Source organism: Bubalus kerabau, chromosome 3 (genome assembly GCF_029407905.1).
Source record: "Bubalus kerabau isolate K-KA32 ecotype Philippines breed swamp buffalo chromosome 3, PCC_UOA_SB_1v2, whole genome shotgun sequence".
NCBI classification, from domain to species: Eukaryota; Metazoa; Chordata; class Mammalia; order Artiodactyla; family Bovidae; genus Bubalus; species Bubalus kerabau.
The window spans coordinates 35,428,466-35,455,175 of record NC_073626.1 but is presented as its reverse complement, the minus strand read 5'-3'; the positions used below and the strand labels follow the sequence as shown (position 1 = coordinate 35,455,175).

The following is a 26,710-nucleotide window of genomic DNA, read 5'->3' as shown; positions in this document are numbered from 1 at the left end:
AGCTTTAGCATCAGTCCTTCCAAAGAAATCCCAGGGTTGATCTCCTTCAGAATGGACTGGTTGGATCTCCTTGCAGTCCAAGGGACTCTCAAGAGTCTTCTCCAACACCACAGTTCAAAAGCATCAATTCTTTGGCACTCAGCCTTCTTCACAGTCCAACTCTCACATCCATACATGACCACAGGAAAAACCATAGCCTTGACTAGACGGACCTTTGTTGGCAAAGTAATGTCTCTGCTTTTCAATATGCTATCTAGGTTGGTCATAACTTTCCTTCCAAGGAGTAAGCATCTTTTAATTTCATGCCTGCAGTCACCATCTGCAGTGATTTTGGAGCCCAGAAAAATAAAGTCTGACACTGTTTCCACTGTTTCCCCATCTATTTCCCATTAAGTGATGGGACCAGATGCCATGATCTTCGTTTTCTGAATGTTGAGCTTTAAGCCAACTTTTTCACTCTCCACTTTCACTTTCATCAAGAGGCTTTTGAGTTCCTCTTCACTTTCTGCCATAAGGGTGGTGTCATCTGCATATCTGAGGTTATTGATATTTCGCCCAGCAATCTTGATTCCAGACACTTCTAGTTTGGTGTAATTTATTACATTGTACCTTAATCATAGGTTTATACAGGGCTGTGCACTTCACCAGACTGTGAACTCCTTGAGGACAGTAACTGATCTTATCCTTTAGGACACTGGCTTAGCGGGAGTAAGGGATGTATTTTCCGAGACGCTCAGGAATGAGGTAGCATGTCCACCGCGTTCTCAAGTGCTCGTGTCTAGCTGGTTCCCCAACCCTAGGACAGCTGCAGTAGGAACGGGGATCCTATTCCCAAAGCTGGAACAGATCCTGGGTTCTCATCTCATTTCACCCCGGTCCCTTCCTGCCAGGCTTCCCCTTTGATCCTCCTCAAGCCTCCTCTAGGTAACAGGCCCTCGAGGACTCCTGGGAGCTCTCTCCAATTTTGCGTAGGCAATCAGTGTCACGTTACCCTGATGAAGAAAGGTACCCTTCATTTTAGGGCTTCTTTCCTTCAATTCGGACTGGGCGGAATCGCAGTGGGGAAAGAGTGAGAGCCACTTTAGAGCGGAACGAGCTGCGAAGAATGGCCGAAGCCAACGCACACCAGACGCCGAAGTGCGGCAGTCGGTGCAAAGCCCGGGCTTCCCTTGACCCCCGCCTCTCACGCTAAGCTCGACCCCCTTTAGGGCGGGATCTCCCACTTTAGCCAATTCTGGGAGTCGAACCCTGGCGGTTTGTACTCTTCCTTTCCAATGAGAAAAAAAAGAAGCCGCTTGCTTCCAGCGACCAATCGGAGGAGGCGGCGCCTGGTTGTCAGGCAGGTTTGTAAGAGTTCGGGCCAATTGGAACACAGACACCGCTCGACCCGGGCGCAGCGCGCAGGCGGTGGCGAAGAGACGCCGAGCGGGCCGAGTGCGGCCGAGCAAAGCCGGAGCCGGAGCGGGGCCGCAGGAGCCGGGCAGGGTCCGGACGGGCCGAGATGCCCTATAAACTGAAGAAGGAGAAGGTGAGCGTGGTCCTTTTCCCCGCGCCTCCGCCTCGAGAGCCTGCGCGGAACTCTGGGAGGGGCCCGAGCCAGGCCCGGGACAGCCCCAGACCGACCCTCCCGTCCGGCCCCCGCAGGACTCCCCGGGGCCAGCCCTCCATCCCCGCTGCTCGTCGCACCCCAAGCCTTTGCCGCAGCTGAGAAAGCTCCCACCCTTGTCCGGGATATAGTCCGCCCCACATGCACCTCCCTTCCTCTCTCCACCGTCCCCCGGCCCAGGGTAACCTCCTCCCTCCAGATCCTGCCTCGCTCCCAGGTCACTCTCCTGCTTTTTCTCCCCCCATCACCTCCCCATCCCCCACCCGTTTGCCGTTTGGGACAGCCGCTTATTTGAGACAGCACCTCCCTCCAGAACTAGCCCCCCCTTTTCAGCCCCGCGCAGCCCCTTCTCGACCCTCCTCTTCTCACCCGTCTGGGCTTGGGCCTGGGCCTGCCTTCTCCACCGTCCCTTACAGCAACCTTCTCTCTCCCCGCCAAGCTCCTTGACCTAGAACAGCTCTGCTTTTCTCTCTCCTCCACCGAATCTGGCCTAGGCCCCTCCCTCTAGTTCTTCCTTCACACACAAACTTGTAAACCAGGACCGAACCCTTCCTTCTACTGATGGAACCTTGGAAGGCAGGGTGTCTGAGCGCGTTCAGTGCAATCCCTCCTGATACAGATGAGGAGACTGAGGCCTCGATCCGAGGGGCAGGGGAAGGGACTGGGCCAAGGTCACACAGTCTCCTGGAGGCCCATCTGTAATATCAGGTCTCCTGACTTAAAGGCCTCCTTTGTACCAAAGCCTTGATAACAGGCATCACCCCACTCCCAGGTTCATCCTAAACCAGTCACCTTTCATCATCTGGGCAGGCCCCTCCCCTTATTCCTAATTGAGGATAACCTTTGCATTTTTCCTTTTTTGTACCAGTGCTGGGTTTCTGTCTTTCCAGGGCCATACTATCCTCAAATTGGGAATCTGCCCTCACAGACAGATTAGCTTTTCTTCTTAGCCCACAGGCGAGCCACCCCTGGACACCCTTGCTTTTTGTCTGGTGTCCTGACAGGCCATTTCTTGATGTTGCCTTCTTTCACCTTCCTCCTCTACCTCCGAACTGCCTTCCCATCTTCTTCATTCCTGTCTTTCTGTATCCTCTATTTCCTGCTGTTGCTGAGGTCTGACTCAGAGGTGTGGTTCCTTTGAGGTACAGACTCACACAGAGGGTGCTAGGATACCAGTTCCAGCCTCCCCTAGCTTCTTCTCTTCCCCGGGGCTGGCCCCTCGCGGTGGACGCCAGCTCTGGCCTGGTGTTCTCTTCACCCACTTTATGACCCCAGAGATGTCTTGTTTTCCTTTGCCCTCTGATTGGCTGGGTTGCTGCTTGTGCCATCTCTGACCTTATCAATTAGACTCCTTATCCTGGGGCCGATGGAGATTTGCCAGGTGGCTCTGAGTCTGGATTGTCCCCATAACCTCTCAGGGCCTGAGATTCTGAACGTTGGGTTAGTAATGGTATAGGTGGCACTGTACCTCCTAGGGAGCTGAGCTGGGCAGGTTTGGGTGCCCCACCCAGGCCCCGTGCCCTTGGGAAGCAGGCATGCTGAGGTGGTTTGGGCAGCTTAGCTGTAGGTGATACACGCACAAGTCAGCCACACCAGGGGCTGAAGGGCTTCTACGAGGAGTGTGGAGAGGGATGAAATTCAGAAGAAGCTGATGAGTTCCTTGCCGATCTATAGCTTGTTTTTTTGTTTTTTTTTTAATTTTTACTTTTTGGTCATACTGCCCAGCCTGTGGGATCTTAGTTATCCTATCAAACCTGAGCCTTTTGCACTGGACGCATGGAGTGTTAACCACTGGACTGCCGGAGACATCCCTGATCTGTAGTTTTTAGTCTGCTGGAACAGATACTGTCTCATCCACAGAAAGCCTTTATCTACTAGAGGACTGAGAAGAAAATGTCTTAAGACTTTCTAGGACCACAGGTGTTAAGTGTTTGGTTGGGAAAGAGTATGAGAAGCATCGGGGTGCCTGGGACCAGGCACCTCTGATCCCCTTTAAGGTGTAACTTTCTACTTTTGATTTCCAGTTGCATTTGGCCTCCTTCTATGGTTGACAAGTCCTGACAATGTGACTGGGGTTTGCCTAAGTGGGGTGGGGACAGAGAGGAGGGGGGGATGGAGGATCTGTATTGCTCATCTGTCATTTCTCCCCTTTCTCCTTTATCTCTGGTGGTCCCATTCTTGGCCAAACCTCATGGCCTCTTTCCTAAAGCCCATTGCAAACCCTTAGTTAGGGGTGAGCCCTCCCTTCTCCCCTGGATTTGCAGAACACTTGGTAGGTTACTTATGGCCTTTTTGTGTTCCCTTGGACTGGAACTGTGGACATGTCTTTTCTTCCCCCTGAGAAAATAACTAAGCTCCATTTTGTTTTGGTGTCTCCCTTGTACACCTTAGGCGCTCAATGTATGAGCGCTGAGTCAACCCTTGGGGAGATTTGCATCCCTCCTCTTCCCTCACATTCTGATCTAGGACTTCTGTCTTTTTGGTTGCTGGGTGGAGGTGTCCCCACTCCCTCCCACTTTCTTGTTCATAATAATAGTAATAACATTGACTAACATTTCATTTTTCACGTGCCAGACACTGTGCTAAAAGGAACTAGGGGGACTTCCCTGGTGGCCCCGTGGTTAAGACTGCAAGCTTCCACTGCAGGGGGTGTGGGTGCAGTCCCTGGTCCGGGAACTAAGATCCTGCATGCCGTGCGGTGCAGCCAAAAAATTAAAAAATAAAAACATTAAATGAGCAGAAGGAATCAGGTACTTTGTCGGCACTGAATAGATAAGGAAACAGGCTCAGCAAGGTTAGTTAACTAGCCCATGATTGTGTAGCTACAAAGAGCTGGGCTGGGAACACACGGCTGGCTGTAAACCACAGTGCCGTGTGGCCCTGGACGGCTGGGCTGGGCTGAAGCATGTGCACTTCGCCTGTTGTCCTGCGGGGGCCAGGGAGCAAGGGTGGAGGCCTGGTTCCCACTGCCCACCACCCTTCAGCACACACCCCTGCAAGCAGCCGGGGTCTCTCTTTGGCACATTCCCTGAGAAAGATGTCTGAGCGCTGCTGGGTGGGTGGAGGGGTACAGAAAGGAACAAGGAGCCCACGGTCAAGGAGAGAAGTGAGACGTGTGTGCACGTGGGTCAGCTGTGTCCCAGAAGCCCACGAATGGGGTGTGTGCAGACGGTCGCTCCAGTGTTGCATCTTGCAGGCACCCCCTCATCCTTTTCCTCTCTGCCCCATGCTCTGTGCCCCTCCCTGGCCCCTTGGCGAGGGGTGAGGGTGCCCAGCCCAGTGAGGGACCACGGGGGAGGCGCTCAGCCGCCTAGAGCACACGCATGGCTCCTTCATGACTGGAGCTGCTCCACGCCTAGAAACAGCTCCCTGCCTCCCCGCCCCCAGGAAGCCTTCCCCCTGCTCCAGCCCACGCAGCGCTCGCTTCTCCCTGAAATCCTTTAGCCCCCATCAGCATAATCACTGGGTTTAACACTTCTCACTGAAGGGGCTCAGGTGCTCAGGAGTCACAGGATCTCAGAGCTGGCAGTGATTTCCAAGTCCCCCAAACCCATCTGCTTTAAGGCTCGGGTCCCTTTTGCGTCGTGCCTGGGAGGAGGCCTCAGTGCACCTCTGCTCGCCTGCTGTCAGGTGGGTCGCTGCCGCCTCCCTACAGCAGGTTTCTGTGCAGCTGCTCCAGGAGAAAAGTCTTCCTCGTTTGTAGTCTCAGCCTGTCTTCCTGCCACCTTAGCCCGTGGCTCTTAGGGCTTCTGGATCCACGTAGAACAAGTTGCATCTTTAGTCCACATGGCAGCCCTTCATTTATTTGTAAGGATCCCTCTAGCTCCCCCACCCGCCAGGGCTCCTCCCTCCCATTGTTAACTATCCCAGTTCCTGCAGCTGTTGCTCTCAGGACATGCTTTTGAATATACTCCCAGTATGGGTTGTATTTCCCTCCTGAACAAAACCTAGGGTTTGTCTTTGTCCCTCCCAAAGTCTGAGGCTCCCAATTGAGCTAGAGCCTCCAGGATGGCTCCGTCAGTGCCAAGGACACGCACGCTGCACAGGTCTGCTTACTGGACGGCAGGTCACATGAGCTGCTGTGGCAGCCACAGCACATGGATGATTTGTGTTGAGCTTGCAGTCAGACCGAAATCCCCAGGTCTTTTTCCCATTCTCCCCATCCTGTTCCCTGGGCAGTTGTTTTTTTTGGCCTGGAGCATAGGAAGGGATGCTGGGCAGGCCAGGGCTCTGAGCCCGCAGCCAGGTTCCCAAGGGAGACTTCAGACTAGTGCTTGCTCTTCGTAGCCCTTCAGGGCCTTACCCCCATCCCTGACCTTGTGCTTGTCCACCAAGGCCTTCTTGGGACAATCCCCATACCTGTCAGCATCCTTGGGCCCCACTGATTATGCCAGTAGCAGTTACTAGTCTGGGTGCTGTTTGTGATGTCCAGAAAATGCTTCCCGGTCTTCCCAGATAGCCTCGGGTGTACCGTGATGACCCTTCCCTCTAGCCTGAGAGCCCTAGGCCCGCTCTGCCCACTTTAGCCAGAAGCCAGTCTGAGCAGCTTGTTCCAGGATTCATTTCCCTTGAGCCTCCTCGCCCTCGTTCTTACTTGACAGAGGCCCTGACTCATACACCAGTCCTGTGAGGTGAAGAAGCACGATCATGTTGTATTATTGTGTGTTGGAGTTGTCTTTCTAACCAGATTCTAAACTCATTGGTGCCCTTGCGGGACCGATCTCCCTTGGTGTACCCCAAACCCCACCCTACTCCCCCAGGTTTAAGGTACATGCTCAGGGGTCCTGACTGATTGATTCAATTGGATAATTGGATAAGACCGAAGGGATGTGGATAGGGTCTCCCCCTGCCTGATCAACTGCTAACTCTCCATCTCCTCCTCTCAGGAGCCCCCCAAGCTTGCCAAAGGCACAGCCAAGCCCAGCAGCTCGAGCAAGGATGGTGGAGGCGAGAGCACGGAGGAGGTAATGAACGTGGGCATTGCCCTAGTTATGCTGCAGGCAGCAGCTCCAGCTGCGTGATGGCCAGTGGGATGAGGGGTCCCTGAGGGGGCCAGAGGTTATCAGGCAGAAGGGAAGGAAAGGCTGGCCAGACCATCCTCAGGTAGCATTTCACTTTGGCTGCTATGGACCAAAGACGCCTTCCGGTTTTCCCGACTCCCCAGCCATTCTTGTGAAAGTCAGTTCTCTGTCTGCCAAAGGGTTGAGAATTCCTTTTCTTTTAGGGCAAAAAGCTGGGGGGGTCCTGGGTCCTGGGGAAGAGGGGAAAGTGCACAGGTGCTCAATGGGGGCGGCAAGTGACCTCAGCGTGGCTCTGGGTGGGACCGGGGGTGGGGAGTGGCCAGTGTCCCTGAGTTGGGCAGGGCTGGGCCTGCTGCCCTTGGTGTGGATCAGATGGGAGCTGCTGAAGGACAGTCATGAGCAGAGGTCAGCGCAGCCTGGCAGTCTAGGGCCATAAAGTAATAAATGGCAAGCTGTGCACGCACAGGATGGGGGAGGGACTTAAGGAAGTCTGGAGTGTGTCCGTGGAAGTTTGGGAAGTGCGCTCAGTGGGATGCTCAGATGCTGAACGGTCCTGGGAGCATCAGCAGGTGTCTGTGTTACCCAGAAGCTAGCGATCCTTGTTACTATGCTTCCCGCCTCCTGTGCTAAGCTGTTCAGGGGGATGGAGATGAAAAGGATACAGAACTCCCTAATTCCAGGCAGGTCTTAGGGATTGAGGTGGCGGGTGGAGAGGAGATGGACTAAAAAGATGGGTTAACTGTGGCCCTTGATTCTTCTGGAGACTCCTGGTCCCTGTCACTTCCAAAGAGGGCCAAGCACTTTTTACACCTGTAACCATCATTTTTCGCTTCACTCAAGTGGTGGGAGGCAGCTGGGGAGGTTTGCCTCACCTTACAGAGGTGGGAGTTGAGGACCACAGAGGAGGAATTCTCCTTCCTCTGCACTTACCCTGGCGTCCAGACACGTGTCTCGGCTTGTCCTTGTCACCCAGTGCTGGACAAGCAGTGGCTTGTCCCCAGATGTGTTTCCCCCACCACACTATGAAGGCAGCTGGCTTCCTCCTCTGTGTGCTAGGGCCCTCGGTTCACAGGAGGTCACCTGGAGATGCTTCTGTGGGGGGCGCCCTCTCCGGGCTCAGTCTCCCCTTCAGGAGCCATGACATGTGGGACCTGCAGGGAAGGTGGTCAGAGCCAGCAACTGATTCCAAAACGGCATGAGAGACTTAGAAACAGGATTAAGATACATATTTATTTGGCTGCACTGGGTCTTAGTTGCAGCATGCAGAATCTTTAGTGGCAACACACGAACTCTTAGTTGCAGCATGCGGGATCTAATTCCCCGACCAGGGATGGAACCCAGGCCCCCTGCTTTGGGAGCAAGGAGTCTTAGTCACTGGACCACAGGGAAATCCCAGAAACAGGATTTAAAGGGACAGAATGGAGTAGGTCAGGGGCAGCTCCCACCTTCTGCCTGACCTGCTCCTGCTCGTTCAGTTACTGGACAGATTGGCCATCGTTTTCTGCAAGCAGCCCTCCTGGACCACCCGCCCTCATCCCCATGCCCAGGGCATCAGGGCTTCTATATCACCCCACGGCAGTGCTTAACCACAGCAGTAACGAAACAGTTCCTGGGAATTCATTGTGTATCAGTTGTCTCCTATGTTAGCCTGTGAGCTCCAAGAGGCTCTTGTTCACACCGAAGGGCCTGGCACACGAGAGGCACCAGCATTTGAATGCATTCATGAGTGTGTGAGCAAGCAAACCAGCTTCAAGTTAGACCTGGAAGGGGCCTGAGAGGCTAACTGTCTTCTTTCATAGGTAGGGAAATGAAGGTCCAAGCAAGTTAAGAAAAGAGCTGAGACTAGCTGCTGTGATTCCTCTGCCGCCCTCTGGAAAAGGAGAGTGTTGCCTTCACCTCGGCCTCTGTTTTGTGAAACGGAGCCTCACGTGTCTGAGGCAGCTTCAGGAATTCTGCTTTGTGAATTCGCAGAAATGCATGAGGGTGGTCCGGCAGAGGGATGGTGGAATGGTTGGGGACCAGGCCATGAGGCCCAGAACATCAGACACTGTTTGACATAGTCCTTCTCTCTCTCTCTCTTTTTTTTTTTTGGCCATGCTTCCCGGCTTATGAGATTTTAGTTCCCTAACCAGGGATTGAACCCAGGCCCTCAGCAGTGAGAGAGCAGAATCCTAACCACTGGACCATCAGGGGAGTTGCCAGGCACAGTCCTTCTCTTGCCCTTTTTCTAATCCTGAACTTTGGGCTCTTACAGTCAAACTTAACCTGTGTCAAACATTTGCTGGTCTTTCCAGTTAATCCTAATAATACTTCTAGCAGCCAATGTGTATTGTATTGAGCAGGTACTTGTGTATAGTTTCCTAGGGCAGCCATAACTAGTTACCACCAACTGGGTGGCTTAAAATAACAGATGTTTACGGTCTCACAGCTCTGTAGGCTGGAAGTCTGGAATCAAGGTGTCAGCAGGCCATGCTCCTCTGAGGGTCTAGGGAAGACTCTCTTCATGCTTCTCTCCTTTCTGGTGGCTTTCTTCCATCCGTGGTGTTCCTCAGCTCATGTACTCAGTCGTGTCTGACTCTTTGCTCTCCCAGGAGCTGTAGCCCATCAGGTTCCTCTGTCCATGGGATTTCCCAGGCAAGAATACTGGGGTGGGTTGCCATTTCCTCCTCCAGGGGATCTTCCCGACCCAGGCATCAAACCCGCATCTCTTGCATCTCCTGCATTGGAGGCAGATTCATTACCACTGAGGCACCTGGGAAGCCCTTGGCTTGTAGGTGCATCAATCTCTGACTCGGCCTTCACTCAGCGTTCTCCCCTGTGCCTCTGTGGAGTCACTAAGTCACGTCGGACTCTTTGCGACCCCTTGGACTGTAGCCTACCAGGCTCCTCTGTCCATGGGATTTCCCGGGCAGGAATATTGGAGTGGATTGCCATTTCCTTCTTCAGGGGATCTTCCCAACCCAGGGATTGAGCCTGTGTCTCCTGCGTTGGCAGGCAGATTGTTACCACTGAACCACCAGGGAAGCCCCCTGTGCCTCTATGTCTGTGTCCAAATTTCCCTTTTAATAGGACACCAGTCATGTTGGATTTAGGGCCCACCCTAATCCAATGTGACCTCATTTTAATTTGATTACATCTGCAAAGATCCTGTTGCCAAATAAGGTCACATTCACAGATGTTGATGTAAATTTTGGGGGGACCCAGCACACTCTGACCCAGGCAGGGTGCTAATTACTTTGCATGCACTTGATCTTATAATCTTCTCATTTAATCTTTACAGCACTCCCCTGAGGGCATCTGTTATCATCCTAAGCTCCATTTTACAGACAAAACTGAGGCTGAGTGATACTTGTACTCGGCAGTAAAACAGCAGAACTGGAATTCAACCCAGGCCTGTGTGGCTTGGGAGCCAGTCCTCTGGTGTTCTTAATGACCTGATAGGCTGGTGAAGAATCTTAGAATGGAAAAGAGTCTTGAGAGATCAGGTCAGACCTGCTGCAAGCCAGGGGTCTTTCCTGGTCTGTCTTTGGAGAGAGCACTTCATTGCTGTGGGCTCTTCTATGCGCTGTGCCCTGTCTTGAGTTCTGGGAGCAGGGACAAAGGGAGGAGGAAGTAATCTGAGTCTCCTCCACTTCAGCCTGACACCCCTGTAGACAGAGTTGTTACCCTGAAAGCATTTTTGGTCCTATCAGGCCTTTTACTGAAAAACTCCTGTTGTCATCTCATTGCTCACAAATTCAAATTCCCACCCTCAGCCCTCGTGGGCTGGCCCTGCCCTGTCTTCCAACCCTGCTAGACCTCCCACCTTTCAATGCTATGAGCCTTATTGATGTCATCCCATTAGTCTGGGGGCTTCCCTGGTGGCTCAGACAGTAAGGAATCTGCCCGCAACGCAATGCTGGAGACCTGGGTTCAATCCCTGGGTGGGGAAGATCCCCTGGAGGAGGGCATGGCTGTCCATGCCAGTATTCTTACCTAGAGAATCCCATGGACAGAGGAGCCTGGTGGGCTACATACAGTCCATGGGGTTGCCAAGAGTTGGACATGACTGAGCAGCTAACCAGAGAAGGCAATGGCACCCCAGTCCAGTACTCTTGCCTGGAAAATCCCATGGACGGAGGAGCCTGGTAGGCTGCAGTCCATGGGGTCGCTAAGAGTCGGACACGACTGAGCGACTTCCCTTTCACTCTTCGCTTTCATGCATTGGAGAAGGAAATGGCAACCCCCTCCAGTGTTCTTGCCTGGAGAATCCCAGGGACGGGGGAGCCTGGTGGGCTACATACAGTCCATGGGGTTGCCAAGAGTTGGACATGACTGAGCAGCTAACCAGAGAAGGCAATGGCACCCCAGTCCAGTACTCTTGCCTGGAAAATCCCATGGACGGAGGAGCCTGGTAGGCTGCAGTCCATGGGGTCGCTAAGAGTCGGACACGACTGAGCGACTTCCCTTTCACTCTTCGCTTTCATGCATTGGAGAAGGAAATGGCAACCCCCTCCAGTGTTCTTGCCTGGAGAATCCCAGGGACGGGGGAGCCTGATGGGCTGCCATCTATGGGGTCGCAGAGTCGGACACGACTGAAGCGACTTAGCAGCAGCAGCAGCAGAGCAGCTAACACACACATTAGCCTGGACTGCTTTTTTTCCCCTCTCCTTTCATTCTTTTTATTTAAAAATTTTTTATTTTATTTGTTTATTTGACTGCGCCGGGTCTTAATTGTGGCTTGCAGGATCTAGTTCCCTGACCAGGGATCAAACCCAGACACCCTCGTTGGGAGCGCGGAGCCTTAGCCCCTGGACCACCAGGAAAGTCCCCTTTCCTTTCATTCTCTGCCTAAACCTGTGTTTATCCTTTAAGAGCTGAAGCAAAAGTCACCTCTTCAGGGATGGCTTCCCTAGTTCTTTAGGCAACGTTTGTCACTCAGCCCTCTGTGTTCCCAAACCTCTTGCCGCTCTCTGGTTTCGTATTGCCCGTGTACTAATGATTGCTTTCGTGTCTATCTTGCCAACTGAACTGTGAGCGCTTTGAGGGCAAGGGCCCTACTTTATTCACCTTTTCATCTGCAATGCATAGTGTGATTCGTGAATAAATGAAGGACTGCATTAAGCACAGGTGGGTAGAGTTAGCTCTTGGTGTTAGTACAGGAGAAAATGCCTCTCTGATTTCCAGAGTTTTAAACTACAATGATCTTCATTCAGCCAGTTAATTCACCGTGCAAAAGCTATAACATTAATCTTTCATTTTTCACTGATAATTTTATCTTTCATCTTTTTCCTACAATACCTTCTATAGTGCTTAAATTATATTTCTACGTGCCAGTTTATGTTTAAATGTATGGGTTTAATGATTACTGGTGCCTACGTTAGGTTCAGCTTGAAATGGGATTGGTTCAGAGTGGGCAAGTATGGTTGCAGTCTCTCCTGAGCATGGGTATGATGTGTCAATTCATGGCCCCACTGGATTGCTGGAGGTCTGCATCCAGGAAGGCTTCTTGGAACTTGAATCCTGTTGTAAGTTTAGAAGTGGGAGGAGGGGACTTCCCTGGTGGGCTACAGACCAGTGAAGTTGCTCAGTTGTGTCCGATTCTTTACGACCCCATGGATTGTAGCCTACCAGGCTCCTCCATCCATGGAATTTTCCAGGCAAGAGTACTGGAGTAGGTTGCCATTGCCTTTTCCAGGGGATCTTCTCAACCCAGGGATCAAACCCAGGTCCCCCAGATTATAGGCAGACGCTTTACTGTCTGAGCCACCAGGTGATCTACTGGTTATGAATCTGCCTTGCGATGCAGGGGCTGCGGGTTGGACCCTGATAGGGGAACCAACATCCCACATGCTGTGGGACAATTAAGCCTGCTCCCCGCCCATGTGCCATGACGAGAGTCCGTGACCTGCAACAAGATCCGATGCTGTGAAATAAATAAATGTTAAAAAAAAAAAGAAAAGAAATGGAAAGGAAGCCTCTTCAGGCAGAGGTGACAGCCACTACGGAGTCTCAGAAGTGGGAGCAGGCAGGATACAGGAGAGGGTAGCGGGCAGGTCACCAGCTTGCCCTTGGGCAGTGTCCACCCATACTTTGATGGCTGCAGAAGGTTCTCCTGGAGATGCCCCTGCCTCTCATCTCCAGCCCAGGTCAATGAAGGAGACATTGGATGCTAGAGCCTTAAGGAGAAAGGGTTGAACATTAATGAGTTCCTGGGACACACTCATACTCTCTCTGACAAGTATGTTTCCTAGACCAGGACTTTGCTGGCCAGACCAGCTGTCTCTCAGCTGCTCCTTGTATCTGGGGCCTGGGAGCCAATGGTCCTTCTAAAACCAGGGTGGCTCAGTGGGGTGGGGTGGGGACAGGGCAGGGCAGGCCAAGCTGGCTCAGCGGCTCTCTGGCCACCCCAGCCTTCAGTCCCTGCTGGGGAAGGGACCTTAGGCATCAACTCATTGGGTGGTTTTTTTAAAACTGATTTTCAGCCATGCAACGTCTGTTTTCTTAAAACCTTACTTGGAGAATGTTTGGCAAACTACTGATCTAGTCCAACCCTCTGTTCGTTAGCACAGAAAATTGAGGTCTTGCTTTTCCCTTTTTGGGAAGAATGCCTCCTTTCTCTGGATGTCCCCTCAGTCAGAAGTTCATGCAGATGCGGGTTTTTGCATCTTACCTGGGCGGATGGAGAGAGACGTCTTATTCCTGAGTCTCACTCCTCAGCTGCCGCCGAGCCCATCACTGTCATCTCCTCAGTGTTTCTCACTCCTGCTGTGCCCCGACCACTGTGCAGGGCTTTGTTTGGAGGGTCCCCGACGGGCACAGGAGGGGCCTGTGGGGATGGGCCTGGGCTTGGCCCCTCCATCTATCAAATAACCAGTCATCTGCTGAATGCTTGCTAGGTGCCAGTGCTGAGGAGACCCAGAGGCATACAAACCAGGATCCTGGCTTTAAAGGGGCTTGCTTTCTAGTGAGGGGATGACACACACACAGAGCGAGCAAGAGGTGTCACTGGGGATGATCACAGAGCCAGTGGAACAGGCAAGCAGTGTCAGGAGGTCGGGGGTGGAGTGGGGACAAGCAAGGCCTGGAGAAGGCTTTTTGCAAGAAGGTGGGTCTTCTCAAATATTTATTTGGCTGTGCCAGGTCTTAGTTGCAGCTCTCGGGATCTTTAGTTGTGGCATGTGGAATCTAGTCCCTTGGCCAAGGATTGAACCGTGGCCCCCTGCATTGACAGCATGGAGTCTTAGCCGCTGGACCACCAGGGAAGTCCCTCTAAGGAACATTTGAGGTGCTCGTTTGGGGGATTTCCAAGGATGGGAAATGATAAGAGTATTAATAGAGAAGATACTACTTATAGGACACTTCCATGTGCCTTGTACTGTTCATTACAGCCCTGTGAGGTCAGTCCTGTCGCTGTCCCTGCTTTACAAATGAGGCTCAGAGAGGCTATGACCTCCTGGAGGTGGTATTGTTGTTCAGTCGTTCAGTCGTGTTCAATTCTCTGAGACCCCCTGAACTGCAGCATGCTAGGCTTCCCTGTCCTTCACCACCTCCCAGAATTTGCTCAAATTCATGTCCATTGTGTCAGTGATGCCATCCAACCATCTCATTCTCTGTCATCCCCTTCTCTTCCTGCCCTCAATCTTTCCCAGCATCAGGGTCTTTTCCAGTGAGTCAGCTCTTTGCATCAGGTGACCAAAGTATTAGAGCTTCAGCTTCAACATCAGTCCTTCCAATGAATATTCAGGGTTGATTTCCTTTAGGATTGACTGGTTTGATCTCCTTGCAGTCCAGGGGACTCTCAAGAGTCTTCTCTAGCACAACAGTTTGAAAGCATGAATTTGTCAGTGCTCAGCCTTCTTTATGATCCAACTCTCACATCCATACATGACTACTGGAAAAACCATAGCTTTAACTAGATGGACATTTGTCGGCAAAATGATGTCTCTGCTTTTTAATAGGCTGTCTAGGTTTGTCATAGCTTTTCTTCCAAGGAGTAAGCGTCTTTTAATTTCATGGCTGTAATCCATCTGCAGTGATTTTGGAGCCCAAGAAAATAAAATCTGTCACTGTTTCCACTGTTTCCTCATCTATTTGCCATGAAGTGGTGGGACCAGATGCCATGAAATTAGTTTTTTGAATGCTGAGTTTTGAACCAGCTTTTTTATTTTCATCTTTCACCCACATCAAGAGGTTCTTTAGTTCCTCCTTGCTTTCTGTCATTAGAGTGGTATCATCGGCATGTCTGAGATTGTTGATATTTCTCCTGGCAGTCTTGATTCCAGCTTGTGAGTCATCTAGCCAGGCATTTCACATGATGTACTCTGCATATAAGTTAAATAAGCAGGGTGACAATATAGAGCCCTGATGTACTCCTTTCCCAATTTGGAACCAGTCTGTTGTTCCATGTCCAGTTCTAACTGTTGCTTCTTGACCTGTATACAGATTTCTCCGGAGGCAGATAAGGGGATCTGGTATTCCCATCTCTTTATTTTATTATTATTATTTTTTTAAAGAGTATTTATTTATTTGGCTGCCCTGTGAGTTTTGACATTCAAACTCTTAGTTGCGGCATGTGGGATCTAGTTCCCTGACCAGGGATTGAACCCAGGCCCCTTGTGTTGGGAGCATGGAGTCTTTAGCCACTGGACTACCAGGAAAGTCCCTCCCATCTCTTTAAGAATTTTCCACAGTTTGTTGTGATCTACACAGTGAAAGGGCTTCCTTGGTGACTCAGTCGGTAAAGAATCCACCTGCAGTACTGAGACATGGCTTCTATCCCTGGGTCAGAAAGATCCCCTGGAAAAGGGCATGGCAACCCAAACTAGTATTCTTGCCTGGAGAATCCCGTGGACTGAGGAGGCTGGTGGGCTATAATCCATATGGTCTTAAGTATATGACTAAAGCGACTGAGCATGTATGCATGCACACAGTCAAAGGCTTTAGTGTAGTCAACGAAGCAGAAGTAGATATTTTGTTTTGAATTCCTTTGCTTTTTATATGATCCAGTAATGTTGGCAATTTGATCTCTGGTTCCTCTGCCTTTTCTAAATCCAGCTTGAACATCTGGAAGTTCTCGGTTCATGTACTGTTGAATCCCAGCTTGAAGTATTTTGAGCATTAACCTTCCTAGCATGTGAAATGAGTATAATTGTATGGTAGTTTGAACATTCTTTGACACTGCCTTTCTTTGAGATTGGAATGAAAACTGACCTTTTCCAGTCCTGTGGCCACTGCTGAGTTTTCCAAATTTACTGGCATATTGACTGCAGTACTTTCACAGCATCATCTTTTAGGATTTGAAATATATCAGCTGGAATTCCATCACCTCCACTTTCTTTGTTTGTACTAATGCTTCCTAAGGCCCACTTGACTTCACACTCCAGGATGTCCAGCTCTAGGTGAGTGGCCACACCATCTTGGTTATCTGGGTCATATAGTTCTTCTATGTATTCTTGCCACCTCTTCTCAGTCTCTTCTGCTTCTGTTCAGTCCTTATAGTTCTGTCCTTTATTGTGCTCATCTTTGCATGAAATGTTCCCTTGGTATCTCCAATTTTCTTGAAGATATCTCGAGTCTTTCCCATTCTCTTGTTTTCCTCTGTTTCTTTGCATTATTCACATAAGAAGTCTTTCTTATTTCTCCTTGCTGTTCTCTGGAACTCTGCACTCAGTTGGGTGTATCTTTCCCTATCTCCTTTGCCTTTGGCTTCTCTTCTTTCCTTAACTATGGTAAGGCCTCCTCAGACAACCACTTTGCCTGCTTGCATTTCTTTTTCTTGAGATGGTTTGGTCACCACCTCCTGTACCATGTTACAAACCTCCATCCATAGTTTTTCAGGCACTCTGTCTACCAGATATCATCCACTGAGTCTATTCCTCACCTCCACTGTATAATCGTAAGGGATTTCATTTAGGTCATATCTGAATGGTCTAGTTGTTTCCCTTACTTTCTTCAATTTAAGCCTGAATTTTGCACTTTGGAGTTCATAATCTGAGCCACAGTCAGCTGCAGGTCTTGTTTTTGCTGACTGTATAGAGCTTCTCCACCTTCAGCTGCAAAGAATATAATCAGTCTGATTTCAGTATTGACCGTCTGTGATGGTCCTGAAGATTACCCAGCTAATAAACAGTACAATCAGGGGTCAGACCGAAGTCTGTGCTCTTGACCATCAAGCTCCACAGATAAGGATATGGCTGTTCTTGCAACAGAGAAACGGAGGCCTGAAGCGGGGAAAGTCTGAGGCACACCAGGCTCTGGCCCCACTGACTTTCTGCCTCTCTCCCCCATCCTCCACCAATGTGTGATCTGTCCTCCACGCACAGAAAGAGAGACCCCAGACTCCAGGGTGCCTTGCACTCTCTAACCAAAATCACGCTGGCTCGGTGTAGTCCTGGCAAGCGAGGTATTTGGTGGCCGCTCTTGCCTCACTTCTTTGGGTTCCCCTGGTCAGATTGGTGTCTGGGGTTCATTTCAGGCGGAGGAGAGGGCCAGATGGCTGAAGCGGTCGTGAGCTACACTGGACTCACCGCCTGCCCAGGCTGGACCCAGCGCTCGTCTTCTGCCTCTGATCCCGAGATAGGTCACAAGCTTGAGATAATTGTTTTTATAAAAAATTCAAGAGCACACAATGCATAGCTTGTGTCTTCCTCCTTGCCCCTTATTGCAGAGAATTTCATATTCTCCTGTTCTTTTTTAAGTATAATTAAAAAAAATTTTTTTGTGTTCGTTTGTTTTTTTGGCTGTGCTACATGTGGGATCTTAGTTCCCCAACCAGGGATCGAACCCGTGGCCCCTGCAGTGGAAGGGCAGGAAGCTTGGAGTCATGACCAGCAGACCACCAGGGAATTCCCCCCATTCTTATTTTATGAAGTGCGAGTTTGTGGAGGGGGCTGCAGAGGAGGCAGGGATGGCAGGTGTGAGGACAGGAGCACAGCATTCCTGTGGAGTGGGTCCCCAACCGGACGTGACCTCACTCCCATGGTCCCCCCACAATCTCTTCTCTGGTGGGGGCAGGGGCTGTCCTGTGGCTGAGTCTCCCCTCTCCCAGCCCCGCAGACCACCTGGGTGCATGCTTCTGAAAATGGGCTTCGTGGGGCTCTGATTCCCGTGTCCAGGAGGAAGTAAAGAAACAGCTTTAGGAAATTAGCTGTCTTATAAAAGCAGTGTCAGCCTGTAAAAAAAAAAGTTAGAAGAGTAGGAAAAAGTCATGTCTAATTCTGCCGTCACAGGAGATAGTCATGAACACAGTGCACTTGTTCTTTCTCTTTCTTAACCGGGTTTTGGGTTCTGTGCATGTGCTCTAAAATAGGTGAGCTCATTTTGTATATACAGGTTTGCATTCTGCTTATTTAACTTAGCATAGGGGGCAGTAGGGAGCAGTTTTCTCTCATTCTATAGTTTTAGGCTTTTTGTTTTATTTTTAATTTTTATCAATATGGTAATAGTTCAGAAAGCCAGATGGTGTACTGTTTATATATGTATGTATATTTTTAATTAAAAAAAATTTTCTGGCCATGTTGTGTGGCATGTGGAATCTTAGTTCCCTGACCAGGGTTTGAACCTGCACCCCCTGCATTGGAAGCCCAGTGTCTTAACCACTGGACTGCCAGGGAGTCCCAGATAGTGCTCTTGGGCTTATAATGAACAGGGCAGCCCTGTCCCTGGTCTTTCTTGTCCTGTTGTGGCAGCCACATTCAACTCCTAACTCTTTGCTTGGAGGTTGACTTTTCTACTCCAAATAACTTTTTTACTGCTTTTTAAAAAAAGTTTTCGAGGTTCAGATATCTCTTGACTTCCTAATGTGGAAAGTTAAGGCCCCAGTGTCTTATACCTCTGTGCCCAATTTTCCCCTCCTCTCAAAATACTTACCATCCATTTTGGGTAAATTACTATGACTGTGTAAATATTTTTCACAGCTGAACCACGTATGATTATACTGAGTACATAGTTTTCATAAACATAATTTTAACTCTATGATTTCCATGTATTCATTTATGCATTTGCCATTATATGACCATAAAAAGTATTTTCCCACTAAACCTTTTTTTATATTTAGGATTTTTCACTTTTTAAAATTTCCACACCCTTTAAAATTTTTTATTTATGTGGCTGTGCTTAGTTGTGCCTTGTGGGATCCAGTTCCCTGACCAGGGATAGAACCCAGGCCCCCTGCATTAGGAGTGTGTAGTCTTAGCCACTGGACCACCAGGGAAGTCCCTATTTAGAATTTTTCTTAAACTGCATTTCTAGAAGTTAAACTACTAGAAGGAATTTCTTTCTTTTAACTAGAGAATGTCACATATTCGGTAAATGATAAAATCCAGTAATCTCCAGCATACTGCTTGATGAATTTTTACCTATGTTTGTGCTATGAACTACCTCCCTGATCCAGTCAAGATACAGAATGTTTCCATTAATCAAAAGGTTCCTCATGCACCTTCTCAGTCACTTCCCGCATCCCCCTCCCCTCCCCGGTGCGCACACACCACTGGCATCTCCACCCTGGCAGGAGAGCCACGGGTCTCACTTCTGTCACCATCAGTCTGTCAGTTAGCTTTGGCTCTTGAAGAACACGAGTGAGTGTTCTGAAGGCTCTTCGTGCACAGGCAGTGGGCATCACTTTGGGTGACATGGCTTCTAGGCCACTAACTACCTTCCAGGGCCACAATCTGAAGTTACCTGTGACTCTGGCCTTGGCTCCTTTGGGGCAGGAAGCAGCTGTTTGTTGCTCAGGCCTGTAGAGGCATAAATGGACCTGGGGCTGGGGGGTTTGTCGTGGAGGTGGCTGGAGGTGGGGCAACGGACCAGGGCAGGAGTGGGAAGCAGAGCTTGGAGAGTGGACTTCAGTGAAATGCTCGTTTGACCAGGCCCAGCCGCAGCCGCAGCCCCAGCCCCAGCCACAACCCCAGCCGCCATCATCCAACAAGCGTCCCAGCAACAGCACGCCGCCCCCCACGCAGCTCAGCAAGATCAAGTACTCGGGGGGCCCCCAGATTGTCAAGAAGGAGCGACGACAGAGCTCCTCCCGCTTCAACCTCAGCAAGAACCGGGAGCTGCAGAAGCTTCCTGCCCTGAAAGGTACTCGGGGAAGGTCAGGGGGGCTGGGGATCAGGCCGAGGGGACAGTGGGCGTCAGCAGAATGGCAGTTTGGGGGGGTATTTGGGGGGTGGACATTCTAGAGAATGTGAGGGGGATTGTGCTGGGGTGCCAGGGGAGCAGGATGGCAGCAGGAAGCGGGAGGGGAAGGCCCTGCGAGGCGAGCAGGGCAGTGCAGTGAAGGACCAGGGAGGAGACCTGACCGTGGCCCCCCTCCCCGCCCCAGACTCGCCCACACAGGAGCGGGAGGAGCTGTTTATCCAGAAGCTGCGCCAGTGCTGTGTCCTCTTCGACTTCGTGTCAGACCCACTCAGTGACCTCAAGTTCAAGGAGGTGAAGCGGGCGGGACTGAACGAAATGGTGGAGTACATCACCCACAGCCGCGATGTCGTCACTGAGGCCATTTACCCTGAGGCCGTCACCATGGTGGGCGCTGGGGAAGGGGAAGGCAGGCGGGGCAAGGGCCCCGGACGAGCGCAGACAGAGCTCTCACCTGGGCCCTCTCTACCCCTCAGTTTTCAGTGAACCTCTTTCGGACGCTGCCCCCTTCATCGAATCCCACCGGGGCCGAGTTTGACCCCGAGGAAGATGAGCCCACCCTGGAGGCCGCCTGGCCGCATCTCCAGGTACCAGGGCGAGGGGGGCCGGGGCCTAGCTGTGGGCAGTGGGGTGCTCTGAGCCCCGCAGCAAGGGGGCGCTCGCAGTCCTGGGGGAATGCCCCTAAGTGATATTCCTTTCCCCCCGCAGCTCGTCTATGAGTTTTTCTTACGTTTCCTCGAGTCTCCTGACTTCCAGCCAAACATAGCCAAGAAATACATTGACCAAAAGTTTGTCCTTGCTGTGAGTCCCTGAGGTTGCTGCCTCCCCCTCCCTCCAGTCCATCAACTCTAGCCCCTCGTCCCGACTCATCCCAGCTGCTTCTGCTGAATATCGGTACTGTATTGGGGTTCAGCTGTGTCTACTGCAAACTGACTCGGGGGTCTAAACAAACCTGTGTTCATAGAAGCTTCCAGCATAATGGAAGAAAACACAAAAGCAGCAGAGTTACTGCTCACCGCCGCCCCCCACCCCCCAGTGGGGTATGCAGGGTGCATACCCAGACATCACCGGGGGGACAGCAGTAGCATAGAATCACTCTTCCCAGGGGCTTGGCCCCACGTGTCCTCTTTGGCCTCAGAGAACCTCTGGGCTTCCCCTGGCCAGGACCCAGGTCACCCCAGCCCCGGCCTTCCCCAACTCCGGCCTCACTGCTGCTTCTCCTCCTGCCTGCTCCCAGCTCCTGGACCTGTTTGACAGCGAGGACCCTCGAGAGCGGGACTTCCTCAAGACCATCTTGCATCGCATCTATGGCAAGTTTTTGGGGCTCCGGGCTTATATCCGTAGGCAGATCAACCACATCTTCTACAGGTGAGGCCAGGAGCCGGGGCTCAGGAGCAAAGCAAGCCCCCCACTAAGGTGGAGGTGGGAGAAGGGCGGTAGGTGGGACTTGCAGAAGGGCGGAGGGGTATCGGGGGTTATCAAGAGAGCCTCTCTTCCTCCCTCAGGTTCATCTACGAGACGGAGCATCACAATGGGATTGCTGAGCTCCTGGAGATCCTGGGCAGGTGAGAGGCAGGGCGGGGGCACACAGGTCTGGACAAGGTCGGGCAGGGGGAGCAGGTGCCTTGAACTTGGACCTGGCCCTTTGGTCCTAACAACCCTCCTTTCCCTCCCAGCATCATCAACGGCTTTGCCTTGCCCCTGAAGGAAGAGCACAAAATGTTCCTGATCCGGGTCCTTCTTCCCCTTCACAAGGTCAAGTCCCTGAGTGTCTACCACCCTCAGGTAAGCTTCCTTCCTCCTGGTGTTTGCTGGCCCTGGGGGCAGAGACAAGAGGGAGGGGGAAGCATTCTGGCTTTGATGCAGCGGCAGAGGGAATGAGGGCGGGATTCCTCTCTGCCTCCCCTTCTGTTCTGAGGTCTGGTATCTGTTACTGATCTCTGTGACCTTCTGAGCCCTGATGTCACCTCCTTTTTCCCTCAACCTCCCACAGCTGGCATACTGCGTGGTGCAGTTCCTGGAGAAGGAGAGCAGCCTCACCGAGCCGGTAACTACCCCCCGGGCCCAGGTTCCACCTCTCCCCATCATCAGTCCTTGCCAGTGGGTACCTTTTGAGCAGCGCCAGAAGCAGGTTCCCAGGAGGGATGTAACCTAACAGGTGACATGGTTTCCTCTCTGAAGGAGCAGGAAAAACCTTTGTGCACCCAGATCCAAGCTGGAGAAATACCAGCACTTAGCCAAGGCCACCCTGCGCCCAACAGGGTCGGCGGGGAGAGGGCAGGAAGGCTTCCTGGAGAAGCAGGCAGGGGTTGAGGGCGAGTTTTATTCCAGGTCCTCCTCCTCTCACAGGTGATTGTAGGCCTCCTCAAGTTCTGGCCCAAGACCCACAGTCCCAAGGAAGTGATGTTTCTCAATGAACTAGAGGAGATCCTGGATGTCATTGAGCCTTCAGAGTTCAGCAAAGTGATGGAGCCTCTCTTCCGCCAGCTTGCCAAGTGTGTTTCCAGCCCCCATTTCCAGGTGAGACCCAGGCCCAGAAAATCCCAGCCCCGGCCTCCCAGAAAACCGAGGCAGGGCTTCAGCCTCGTGAGCCATGTCCCCACTGAGTCCCGCTGGTCCCCACCAGGTGGCAGAGCGTGCCCTCTATTACTGGAACAATGAATACATCATGAGCCTGATAAGTGACAACGCCGCCCGAGTCCTGCCCATCATGTTCCCTGCGCTCTACAGGAACTCCAAGAGCCACTGGAACAAGTAGGGAACTGGGGTGGCACTGGGCAGTGAGGATCTGGTTTTGGAATATGGGAGGGTGGGGATGGACTCAAGAGCCAGTGGTCTCACCTGGTCCCTCAGCAAGCCGGGGCTGGCGCCCACTGTATATTAACAGGGCCTTGAGGGACTGACTGGGGAGAAAAGATACCCACATGGGAGATCTGTGCCATCCAGCACCAGATTAGTGGCCTCTATCGCATCTCTTCTTGAGGTCAGATATTCTGCAGCTTTGGAGAGTTAATTCCATGTTGTGAGAAGCTGATGTGATCCTCTTAGAATGTATTAAATCCTAGTGTCGTAAAAAAGCTTTCCTGCTAAAAGCAAGTGTGTGGGAGGCCATTAATGCTGGGTGGAAGAATGAGAAGTAATGGGGAAGAGTGGGCTCTTGGAGTGCATGGTTCAGGCAAGGATGGACAGGCAGACCCATATTTGTAAAGGGCCTGAAATGCCAGTCTCAAGTCACATGATCTGTCCAGAGCAATGAGCTTATAGCTGCAGAGGCTGATGGGATGGGAGGAGTCCGCTGCAAAGCTCCAGAGACGCCTTGTGGGAGAGTGAATTGAGGCCCTGGCACAGTAAGGGTAGTGCCTCCTCTAATCTACCTCAACTTTCTTCCTGGCCGCAGGACAATCCACGGGCTGATCTACAATGCCCTGAAGCTGTTTATGGAGATGAATCAGAAGCTGTTTGATGACTGTACACAACAGTACAAGGCTGAGAAGCAGAAGTGAGTCTCTCCTAGGGGGTGTTTCTCTTCCACACCAGCCCCCGGGCTTCTCTCTCAAGTCCATCCAAATCCTGTCTTTGCTCCCTCCCTAGGGGCAGGTTTCGCATGAAGGAGAGAGAAGAGATGTGGCAAAAGATTGAGGAGCTGGCCCGACTTAATCCCCAGGTGAGCTGGTTCTGCCATCGCCCTGCACCGAGAGGTCCCCGCTGGGGGTAGGGGAGGGACGTTTGAGGAGGGTGGGGAAGCGGACAGGGCCACACACCACCCGGGTGGCCACTTGTCCGCCTCCTTTCCTCCCAGTATCCCATGTTCCGAGCGCCTCCCCCTCTGCCTCCCGTGTACTCGATGGAGACCGAGACCCCCACGGCAGAGGACATCCAGCTTCTGAAGAGGACGGTGGAGACAGAGGCCGTGCAGGTAGGAGCGGGGAGCACAAAGACAAGACAGCCCTGGGAGGGAGAGGAGGCTGGAGCCGCAGAGCTGGGAACTAAGGGGAGGAAGACAGTGGGGTTACTTGGGGTACTCGGTCATCATCCCCCACCCTCTGCACACGCACACACAGATGCTAAAGGACATCAAGAAGGAGAAAGTGCTGCTCCGGCGGAAGTCCGAGCTGCCCCAGGACGTGTACACCATCAAGGCGCTGGAGGCGCACAAGCGGGCGGAAGAGTTCCTAACTGCCAGCCAGGAGGCCCTCTGACCTCCTCGCCTCCCGCCGCAGGGCAACGGCCCACTCGGCCCTGGGACACTGCCCCAGCCCTCCTCCACCCTCTGCTCCCCACTGGTTGACTTGGGGCAAGGCAGGGCCTCTCTGCTCTGGGGAGAGGGGGACGCGGCCCTGGAAGCAGGGTCACCCAGAGAGTGGCCCCTCTTCTCCCCCAAAGGTGTTCATGCCTCCCTGCGCCTAGTACAGACAGGCTGGGCACGGCGGTGCTCGGCACTCTGACAGTGACATGGGGATGCCTGGCCCCCTCCTGCTCCTCACCCCACAGCTACCTGAGGCTGCTCTGAGAAATACACACAGAAATAATACGCTCCTCTCCCCCTCAGCCCCAGGTGCCCCCTCCTCGTCTCCCTCCCCTGCAAGTCTGTAGGGGGCAGCAGGAGACGATTCTCACCAAAGTTGTGTCAAGCCCCACTGGCCCCTGGAGTGAATTAGCCGGAGGGGAGCCAACCCTCAATGGCCCAAATAGGGCCCCAGCCCCAGAGGCGTGCAGGCTGATGGGGCTGCATTATTTCCTCTTACCCCTTGCCTGACCAAGACAACACGGGAGGGCAAAAGGAGAAAAGCATAGGCTCTGGGCCACAGCTGATGAATAGAGGGCCCAAAGGGACCGAGAGAAGGGGATGAACAGACGCCCGACCCTGTGCCCCCTCTCCGGCGAGCAGCAGCCCTGGGATCACTGACATGGAAGGGACCACCCCGGGGCTGACTGCCTTCCTGTGTTGTTGGTCCCCAAAGCCAAGAAGGAAGCAGGGAGCAATGCTCCAAGCATGGCTCCCCCAACACCTATTTATTTCCTTGTTTGTGTTGATGCTGGGCAGGTCCTCATTTGTCCCTTTCAGGTACCTTGGAGGGGTGAGGGGCTGGGGAGGGCCAGACCCAGGTTCTGAGGGCATAGGCAGTGCAGCTTTTGGCTGTGTACATAGGGTGCTTTATTCTCCAGAGTGATACATGCTACGGTGGGTTGGGCTTGGGCCGATGTCCCCATATGTACAGAACTGAATAAAGTGGGTCTCTGAGAAGAAGTCTGATTTGCCTTGATGTGGAGGGGAGCTGGGGAGGATGGAGATGGATGTGACAACCAGGATATGTTCAGTCCTGTGCTGGTTCTGGCCTGGAATACAGGGAGTTAGGGCAGCTCTCAGGGTAGTCACTTCCAGGCAGGGGCGGCTTGCCGGGCTTGGAGGGCCTTCTGTACCACGTCTTCCCACTGGGCATCTGATATCTCGCGAGCCCAGGCAGGAACCCCTGGCGCAGGCAGGCTTATGCCAGCCATTGTCCTTTTCACCAGCTCTACATGTTCTGAAATCACAGGCAGAGACCAGTTAGTGGGTAGGAATGATGGGACCAGCTCCCCTCCCCATTCGTTGAATTAACTCAGAGATTCTGGACTAGTAAGGTCACTGAATTTGTCCAGTTATTCCTAAGGAAGCCTGCCCATCCTTGCAGTCTAAAAAGAATAGCATTTCACCTGGATTCTGAAGTCCGAAAAATCTTAGATTATAAACTTTTTTTAGGAGCAGGATGTTCCTCTGGGACTTCCCTCTATTGGCATTAACCAGTCCCCTTCTTCCATAATTATGCCAGAGTAAAAGAATGATCTCTTTTACCTGGGTCCATGGGAATAGAGCTGTGGTTGTTCAATGCTGTAGCTCCCTGCTCATCTTCGTCCTCACTTTCTAGTGGTGGGTCCGGCAAATGAAGCCCCAGGGCCTGCAGAACCCAAGAAGACAGTTCAGGGTCAGTTCTTCAGGGACTCCTGCTCCACCTGCTCAGGAACAATGCTTCCCCCACATACCTGGATCCGATCCTGGATATCAGCAACTACATCTTCTCCATCCCCCACTGGTGCCAGTTCCACCTCCTCTTGTTCAGGATCTTGGTTCAGAGGCTGGTAGGAGTAGCCAGCTGGTCCTGCCCCTGTTTCCTCTTGTTCTTCCTCTGGTTCCTCACTGCTCCAATCCCCAGTGCCTTCCGTGGGGCCCTGATGTGGCCCCAGTTCCTCAGTCTGATTGGGGAAGATACGTTCAGGACCCATGGTGTCGCCCCCTAGAACTACTGCTGCCATCGGGCAGGGGCTGCAAGAACAGGGAGGCAGGAGAACACGGGTCGGATGAAATTAAATCCACTTTCAGCCTCTCAACCAGCTCCTGGTGGTCTCCTGCTAAAGTCCACAAACATTTAAACGCCTCGAGTTTCCTGCACTCCATACCACCCAGCCTGTCCTGGCCCCTCACTTCTTAAAACCACTCTTATTCCTAATTGAGGCCCACCCGCGTTTCTCTGACAATTCTTAAATAGCCCAACCGGAGGCCATGCCACCTCTCAAAAGACACCCCTTCGAGAACGCCCCCTCCCCCCAATCCACTTAGGAACTCCGGGTCGCCAAACAAGATACCTCGGACTAGGCATACCCGTCCCCTTCTCTCCCCTCCAAGGGCTTCCCCTCTGTACCGCCTGACAAACGCTCTTCGGGCCCCTGGGGCTCCCTTCAAATGGCCCGAGTTGAGGCGTTCCCCACTCGCCCCACCGATTCTCCGCAGTGGTGTTTCCGCGCGCCTTACCCGCTCAGAGCCCGCGACCCAATCCGCACCTTCACTTCCGGCGGGGCAGGACGTGCGGGTGGGGGCGGGTGACCAGACCCAGCCCCGCCCCACGCTCGTGATTGACGGGAGCTTGGACGAAGAGCCCGCCCCTTGCCCCGCCTCCACCACCTTCTCCCAGACCCAGGACTACATTACCCA

At 52.4% G+C, this 26,710-nt stretch overlaps 2 protein-coding genes across 2 annotated transcripts; one reads left to right on the top strand and one right to left on the bottom strand.

Moving 5' to 3' along the window:
- Positions 1 to 1,363: 1,363 nt before the first annotated feature.
- Positions 1,364 to 24,991, top strand: PPP2R5D (protein phosphatase 2 regulatory subunit B'delta). The gene is made up of 16 exons (XM_055571382.1): positions 1,364 to 1,528; positions 6,493 to 6,570; positions 19,476 to 19,686; positions 19,931 to 20,130; positions 20,220 to 20,330; positions 20,452 to 20,544; positions 20,981 to 21,111; positions 21,249 to 21,308; positions 21,420 to 21,528; positions 21,737 to 21,790; positions 22,093 to 22,263; positions 22,370 to 22,497; positions 23,141 to 23,242; positions 23,335 to 23,407; positions 23,543 to 23,659; positions 23,805 to 24,991. The coding sequence occupies exons 1-16, from the start codon at positions 1,502 to 1,504 to the stop codon at positions 23,940 to 23,942; spliced, it is 1,803 nt and encodes a 600-aa protein (XP_055427357.1). The 5' UTR covers positions 1,364 to 1,501; the 3' UTR covers positions 23,943 to 24,991.
- On the bottom strand, positions 24,875 to 26,683 carry MEA1 (male-enhanced antigen 1). Its single transcript, XM_055571387.1, has 4 exons — positions 26,531 to 26,683; positions 25,765 to 26,044; positions 25,577 to 25,679; positions 24,875 to 25,268 (listed from the first exon to the last, which is right to left on the bottom strand). The coding sequence occupies exons 2-4, from the start codon at positions 26,032 to 26,034 to the stop codon at positions 25,117 to 25,119; spliced, it is 525 nt and encodes a 174-aa protein (XP_055427362.1). The 5' UTR covers positions 26,035 to 26,044; positions 26,531 to 26,683; the 3' UTR covers positions 24,875 to 25,116.
- Between the last annotated feature and the right edge of the window lie 27 nt (positions 26,684 to 26,710).

Coding starts and splice junctions, on each gene's coding strand:
- PPP2R5D (XM_055571382.1), top strand. CDS start 1,502: ATGCCCTATAAACTGAAGAAGGAGAAG. Junction 21,529..21,736: donor TGAGTGTCTACCACCCTCAG/GTAAGCTTCCTT, acceptor AACCTCCCACAG/CTGGCATACTGCGTGGTGCA. Junction 22,498..23,140: donor TCCAAGAGCCACTGGAACAA/GTAGGGAACTGG, acceptor TCCTGGCCGCAG/GACAATCCACGGGCTGATCT.
- MEA1 (XM_055571387.1), bottom strand. CDS start 26,034: ATGGCAGCAGTAGTTCTAGGGGGCGACACCATGGGTCCTGAACGTATC. Junction 25,680..25,764: donor ATATCCAGGATCGGATCCAG/GTATGTGGGGGA, acceptor TGGGTTCTGCAG/GCCCTGGGGCTTCATTTGCC. Junction 25,269..25,576: donor CTCTATTCCCATGGACCCAG/GTAAAAGAGATC, acceptor CTGTGATTTCAG/AACATGTAGAGCTGGTGAAA.